This window comes from Lepisma saccharinum, chromosome 1 (genome assembly GCF_977018435.1).
Source record: "Lepisma saccharinum chromosome 1, izLepSacc3.1, whole genome shotgun sequence".
Taxonomy (NCBI): domain Eukaryota; kingdom Metazoa; phylum Arthropoda; class Insecta; order Zygentoma; family Lepismatidae; genus Lepisma; species Lepisma saccharinum.
This window is the reverse complement of record NC_139229.1, coordinates 216,161,593-216,169,323: the sequence shown is the minus strand read 5'-3', so window position 1 is coordinate 216,169,323 and position 7,731 is coordinate 216,161,593. Positions and strand designations below refer to the sequence as shown.

Below are 7,731 nucleotides of genomic sequence, written 5' to 3'. Positions count from 1 at the left end.
TAATTCTTATGTTAATTAGGGGTTACTTCCAGACGCCTCGAAGGAGGATAGGCTCCTCCACTTCTCCTAGTGAACGCACTTTGGTTGACAATATATAGTGTTAACTGGGAGGATCTACGTTTGTAAGAATCGTATATAAAGACACAACCGTGAACATGATTTTGTTTAATCCGGTACCTTATAAACGCTCATATTATAGACAAGTCTTCAGAAATCAGAATTCATTAACTCAAGATCTTACTATTACTACTGCATATAAAACGTGAACCAGTCAAGTGGTAAACCACATATCTCCTTAACAATACAATATCATGATACGGTTTGATAGCCATGTTTAATGTGATGAATCTTAAAAAGTCAAAATTTGCTCCGCATGCGATGGATGTAAAATCTGCAAACGGTGTGAAAATTCTCTGGACGTGAGATTTTTGCAGAACCTGAAGTGTACAGTATTGTAACCAATAGTTTAATAATTGACTGCTGGAAGTCATTCACGTGAAACGAAAAATACGCTATCTCGTCTATTTTCATGAACAAAATTAATTCAAAAGTTTAATCCAAATTGAAGGAATGATGGTAATCATTCGCGGATGTCACAAGATTTCACTCCAAAGTCACTAACGAAAGGCAATTGAAATGATCGAATATCAGGGTAAACTGGGGCACCGATTTTATGACTTTATTTCATAATCAAAATTGTTATATTGCATTTGCATAGAAAAATAAACAAACCGTTTTTTAATACATTTAAACATATTCTTCACACAAAAATAAAAGTCATTTTGAAAATGAAATGCGTTAAACAAAACATCGGTAATATGTTCAAATCTGCACAATGCATTGGGCACGTTTTAACAATGTCTTGTTTTTATTCGTTTTATTGGAAACGAAATGTTTATCATGTCATGCGTATACATAATCTTAGCTTTCAAATAGCTAGAATCGAAATCTAAGCGTTTCAGTGCTTTAGTGCTTGAGCCCCTGCACCAAAGGGCTGTAATAATTTCAAAATTACGTTGCTTGTTCCGAAATTTTTAATAACATATTTCTCTGGAAATACAAACTTGCACGAACCATCACAATGAACACCCACATACCCATATCGGCATTCGAATCCCTGACCACTGCCATCGTCGTGCCAGGTTTTTTTTTTTTTTTTTTTTTCCTATGCTTCGGGAAATTTTCAGCCTAATTTTAGAGCGCAATCGTATGCGAATTGCTGTTCCGTTTCTTTGTGTACGTTCTAACCATCTCTGGAGTGTAAAGATGTGTTGCAGAATTATTATTTTCACCATTTAAAGTCGCGTGAAATGCTTCACTTTATTTTATGATGAATTTAGGGGAAATTTCGATCACTGTTCAAATTTCTCCAAAGGTGTTTTTCAAATGTGCTCTAACAGTGCCGTTCAAATCTACTTATAGGGCAATGGTAGACAAATACACGAACCTTCATCATGGGATAAAGCTAATAGATATATACATTTCGCACAAACCTATTCATAAGTAATAATATTGTATAGCCAAACACATCTCTTGGCCTTCTACGTGGCTGTTATCTTCTTACAACTTTTGAAGAGTAAATTTACTTTTCGAGGAGTTTGACACACGATCCCACCATAAATGTTTACGAACTGATGAATGGTTCGACTACCGGCTGCGAACATCTGCATTACTGTCATCTACTGACACTGGTGTTAACTCCGCAAAATTTCCTCGCTTTGCCGGGAAGTTCACGGTGTTCACACATACCCCATGTTCAAATGTGCCCCAGTTTCCTCCTATACAAATCAAGATTCCTTTCATGGATATTAAATATTACTGTGTAAAACCGGAAAGATTTAATGTGTCATCTCACAGAAGCGAATATCTTAGCATGACTAGTGCCTTTCAAAACAACAAATTACAATTTTCAAATGTAAATAAAATTTGTGTCAATTGAAATTCTAATAGTTCTAGTAAAAATAGTAGGTGAAGTGACATGTTAGAATTCTTAAATATCAGTGCCAGAATTAGTAAATAATATATTTTCATGCACGACTTGACAATTTGTTGCCATATTGAGGACAATTTGGCCATTTCTTTTGAACGAATCATCAAGTCTTATTAAATGCAGGCGCAATTTAATTCTATATCTCATAGCAGGTATGGTTACGTACCAAACTTGATACCAGTTAATCGTTTAAACTGTGTGCATAAATAGACAAATAGAATGCTAAAGAAACGATTGAGTAAATATTCAATATAACATGTATACAAGTAGAGCTATGGCCAATTATATGTAGTAACAACTCCATTTACTTTCAATTGTATCGATAAAATTCAGAACTATCTGTGACTGTACATGGAAAAATCATCGAATTGGGACACAAATAAGAAATGGTAAAGTTTAAAATGTTATGGATTTATTAACATTTTTACATACTTCTCTTCTGTACAATGTGAGTGGTCATAAGTTATACAGATAATTTAACCAAGCAAGCCATAGCCTCCATAACCGTGGAGTCCATATCCAGCATGAAGGTTTGGTCCCAATCTCTTCACCACAGCGTTGAACCCATTGACATCATCAGCTCCGTAAGTGACTACTCTGACACTGCCATCTGGCTCCACAAGGCTGTACTGACCCTTCACAACGTGACCATCACGAACTTCAGTCTGTTGTTTGTTGTCTCCTGTGAGGTGATCGCTCACTGCGTATCCAAACTGGTACTTAGGGTATGCCTTTTAAGTAAAGATGCACCGGGGTAATAATGAAAGTCATAAGAATATCCTTACAAAAATTGACTAAAACTGAATACGTAAAAGTATTCTAAATAACGCATAGAATATTTCGTAGTATGTTTTGATAGTATAGTAAAATTATTTCAAGAGTAAAATTTATAACAATATGAAACTCAGGTAGATATATCAATCAAATTTATTGCGTCATTATTTCTATTGTTCGGTGTATTTAGTAAAGCTGAACATAAAGAATGTATAATTGTTTTCTGAAACACACATATTGTAAAAAGCACCAGGAAAATATAAAAATTAATTTCCAATTAACGAGTAAACTAAGAGGTGTAAATATTGCTCTTCCTGTCTAAATAGTTAAAATTGTAAGTTTATTCTATAGAGAAATTTAAAAATATATAAATTGATTATACTTATCAATGAAAGAAACTTACATAAAAGTCGATGGCACCAATACCCAGAGACGAAGCCACTACAGCACATAGCAGAAACAAGATCTGGAAATCAAACAAATTTTTAATCTATTTTAGTTAGCATGACCTCTGAATATGAACAGTACTAAAACGTTCATGACTATTGCTTACTTTTTTAAAAACTACACACTAAAAAAAGTTGATGTTACTGCTCGCTGAAAATAATATAATATGAAGACAGTAAGGAGTGCATTATTTACATGTTTCCTAACATCAATGGTCATCATCTGATTAGAACTGGTGAATGAAAAACTGTCAGAAATTAACAGGCTTAGCAGAAATATACAGGGTATATCTTAAGTAATAGCGCAAACTGACACAGTTGAAAGTACACAATAATAGAAGCAAAAAAAGTCTCAGTAAACATGGGTCTGCAAACGAGTCGTTTTCGAGATAATTGCAAATGTATGGTTAAAAGCCGCCACTGACTTCATTGTTTGAAAACGTCGTCCTGGTTGGTAAAATGTACTCTTCGTTGCTGTAAGGTTCCATTTTCACTACGCAGTACAGTACAGCTGATGTGAGTCCCACAGTACTATTAGACTGTGTACTGTTTGTATCCATCCTGTTTGATTACAACGTCACCTCTCAGAAATGTTTTTGTTTTGTATACACAGAGCAAGACTCGAAACGCGCAAGGAGTAAAGCACTCGGTGTTTACAAAATGCAATCAGTGACGGCTTCTAACCACACATTCGCACACATTATTAACATTTTACCAATTAGGACGACGTTTACAAACTATGGAGTCAGTGGCAGACCCATGTTTACTGAAACATTTTTTTGGTTCTAATATTATCGTGTACTTTCAACTGTGTCAGTTTGCGCTATTACTTATAATATACCATGTATATATTAATATGTAAATATATATGTTCTACACATATTATATACATATAATACCATGATACAACGGCCCGTTGAGCACCATGACTTACTACGCGGCTCTTGTTTGGCTGGCGGGTTGAGCTTCTCGAGTCCCATCGACGTTTTTTTTTTAGATTTCGAAACCGCAATCTACTAATTTGGCTTTAAATGCCCAATGACCATATTATGTTCGATCAACACCGAACCTTTGGAGCTCCCACCTGAGATCAACCTTGAGATTGCTACCACCAAAGGAGAAATGAGCTAATCATTTGCGTGAGCAGGAGAAATATCAAGAACACAGATACACAAGATAGTGCTTTTTCCACGCCAGAATCCCACGATTAAATATATTATCTCAATTCTGGCTTACTAAAGTGCATATGCCCCGTTGCGTTTTAATGGAATATGCCAGCCCCTACCCCTTCAAAAATGGCCATGTATTCCTGGTAATAACGTTAAATTCTCAACCCTGTCGGAGTTTGTTTTAACTCACCGCTCCCGTTGGTAACCCTTAAATTTCACGTGCAAGCAATCTCATGACATCAGTAAAATCGCTGGTAATATATCTGAATAGTGCAAAACTTACAGTATCTACACAGTTGTGATTTAGAAAAAGTGCACATTGTTATCATTATTGGCTAAAAGAAATGCAAAAAATTGTTCAATGTAATGCAATAAGTTTCAACGTGGGAGCATTTACACTATTGCAAAATTTATTATTTCCTCATTATCACAGTAAAATACTTGTGCAAGATGACGCACCTTACGAGCTGTTCGTGATATACTCGTATATATATATCCAACACATTTTAATTTTACTTCCCAAAAAATTAATGGAATTTTCATGAAGAAGAAAATAACAAATTAGTGTGTGTGTTCCAAAATACAATAAGTAGAGACCAATAATAAAGCAGTGAATTTTTGGTGAGGAAATGAATAATTGACTGTGTAGCTTTTGCATTTGTTTTGTTATAGTTATTGTTAATAATACTAATAATAATAACGTGTGCCTATTTCCCCTACAAAGTGCGAGAACTTCTTTGAACACATATACATGTCCTTTTAACATAAGTTACTCCTTAATCCCGCAACAGATTTGGCATCCCCTCGAAAACAAAAAACATAACACAATAATAATTCGGACACTTCTGATTTAATCACACACACTCATACAAATAGGCAGTGTTTAAATTAAACAGGAAACTTGAACACTTCGCTCGTATTGCAAATAGTGAATAGTGTAAAAGTTTCCTTAAAACAATACAATGCAGCCAATGTGTGTTATCATTCTTCACAAATCATGGAAATTGTTCGTTTATATTTTCACATCAAAATGTAATTTCTTAACGCAATGAACAAAAGTACTACCTGAGTAGAGAGTTACTTTCTATGACACTTACGGCAAAGGTGTTCATTGTTGTTGAATTACGCTCTCTGAGAAATCTACCGTCAGAGTACGATGGAAAGACGTTGAGTTTGCAGATTATATACCGAGCCTAACGGAAGAGAAAACTACAACACCATATGAAAGTTAACTACATTCTTTGCGTGGCAAGATATTTTAGGCTAATACCTGCTTTCGATTTAGTTAATAAACGAAGAAACTTGATACACTAGTACATTCAGAAGAAACAATGCAGTTCTAAAGCATCATATGCTCTCCGCAGTGTGCCTGAGAATATTTCTGCCAACTTGGTGCTTTGAGTGGTCGACTCATGTTCACCAACAAAGGCTCCGTGGTCGAATCCCGGCTTGGTATGAGTATTACTTTGTGAATACCAATTCATCAATTTCATCCAAACATAATTAATTCTCGTCATTACTATTGGCTTAAAAAAGCAGAAAAGCGACTTAACGAAAATACAATACTTTTGAGTTTCCAAATTTTTCGTCTCCTGTACAATGACACTTCCGATATATTTTACTCGCAAGAAGAATTTTCTCGTTCCAAGCCTTAGAGGCAACTTATCTTTTCACAGGTATGTTCCACAGTCAGAAAAATTGCCATTGCTGTGCAAGCAACGGCATATATATTGTGTCCTAAAATAAAAAATATAATCTAAAATTCCTATTGATGAACCATTTCAGAATATAAATTGAAAAATATAACGTCTGGAAAACGTTAGTCTTTAAACATGAACAAAATATTGTTTAAAAATATGTACCACTTCATGTGAGTGTTTTCCATCTCAATACAATCCGAGACATAGGCCTATGTGTGGTAAATAACCTCTGTGGCACAAACTGTAATTGGGTCCCCTTCCAATCATGTTCGACGCTCAATAGGTACCAATGAACTAGCGACTACATCAGAGGAACCTGAGAGGAACCAAAATTCGCAGTTCACTCCTCGGCAAACCAGCAAAACTAAATTTAGTTCAAAGCTGCCATTTTTGTATGGTACCTTTGTTGACTATCCCTTACGAAATATCCCAATGCATCCTGTCATTTATTCCTGGCGTCATATCTATTTTCAATTACTTTTCTTATAAAGTATATCATGTTAATATTATGCTTTGCTATAATGTTAATCACCTATGTTCAGATTCATTGATCATTGAAAGTCAGTGAATACCATATTAGTTGGGTTTGATATTTTTATGGTCATCCGACTTAGCGGCACCTCCTTCAAGTGTACCCAGACGACATGCCATGAGTGCCTTACTCTAGATAAGCCTCTATAAATAACTGATCTGATTTTTTTTTCTTATTTCCTCAGTCATCTCTTTCAGATTGAAAGGTCACCAATGACTTGAAAGAGTACTTTATCTCTTGTCACGAAGTACTGTCATATTGATTCTTCTATCACATTTCTTCAAACTATTTTTAAGAAAACTCATATACATCATCTTTAACAAAGGATTTACACAATTATTACTCCTCATAGACAATCATATTATGTTCCTTTTCGATTATATAAAAACTTAAGATGAACTACATCGCAATCATATGTTCAGCGAACTTTCTTGCTATATTAAATAAATGTTTAGCCAAAACCTACGAGACACTGTCGTAAAGAGGATAATCGCATCTGGCCACAGAGTAGTTAGTGCAATTTTAAATCTTAGTTCGAGTATTGCATTTCTATACCTTAATTAAACGGCTAATGTATCCTAATTTACAATCTCGCCATCAATTTTTATTCTCAAATTTATTGTTATATTAATGTTAAAATCTACTCAAAATTTCTACTACATATCACTTCTGAACTGCTGATGGATGATTTTCATTTTCCCTCCTTATCTCAGGTTAGAAGTTACACTGGTCAACAATTATTTTGTTGAATGAATAATTTTCACTGATTCTCATGTTTTCTGGTATTCTGATTCTGAAAATGAAGTCACAATTTTTCTATCAGGCTCCATTTTTGTGTAATGCGTTTACATTTGAAAACTACAGGGAAAGAACGTGCTTTTTCCATTCTCTTGATTTTATAGAACATCACATTGTTTCCTTGTTATGAGTACCTTCTTTCTTTATTTATTTAATTAATTGAAACACAACAGGCGCATGCCCAATTACAGTGTTCAATATGGGATGCCACCATTACATAAGCAAGAACATAACTAAGAACATATTTAATATTAAAGATTTCGCGTAATATGTTGCTAGGAGTGAGTTTTGGATATGTATCATCAAGTTTAAATAGTAGATA

General features: G+C 34.5%; 1 protein-coding gene across 1 annotated transcript; it reads right to left on the bottom strand.

Annotated features, from left to right (window-relative positions):
- Window positions 1-2,385: 2,385 nt before the first annotated feature.
- LOC145991680 (cuticle protein 19-like) lies at window positions 2,386-5,524 on the bottom strand. Its single transcript, XM_083127744.1, has 3 exons — window positions 5,477-5,524; window positions 3,168-3,230; window positions 2,386-2,721 (listed from the first exon to the last, which is right to left on the bottom strand). Exons 1-3 carry the CDS (start codon window positions 5,489-5,491, stop codon window positions 2,467-2,469), a joined length of 333 nt encoding a protein of 110 aa, XP_082983870.1. The 5' UTR covers window positions 5,492-5,524; the 3' UTR covers window positions 2,386-2,466.
- Window positions 5,525-7,731: the final 2,207 nt, after the last annotated feature.

Excerpts from the sequence above, each read along its gene's own strand:
- LOC145991680 (XM_083127744.1), bottom strand. Across the intron at positions 2,722-3,167 it reads TTGGTGCCATCGACTTTTAT|GCATACCCTAAGTACCAGTT; the intron begins GTAAGTTTCTTT and ends TTTACTTAAAAG.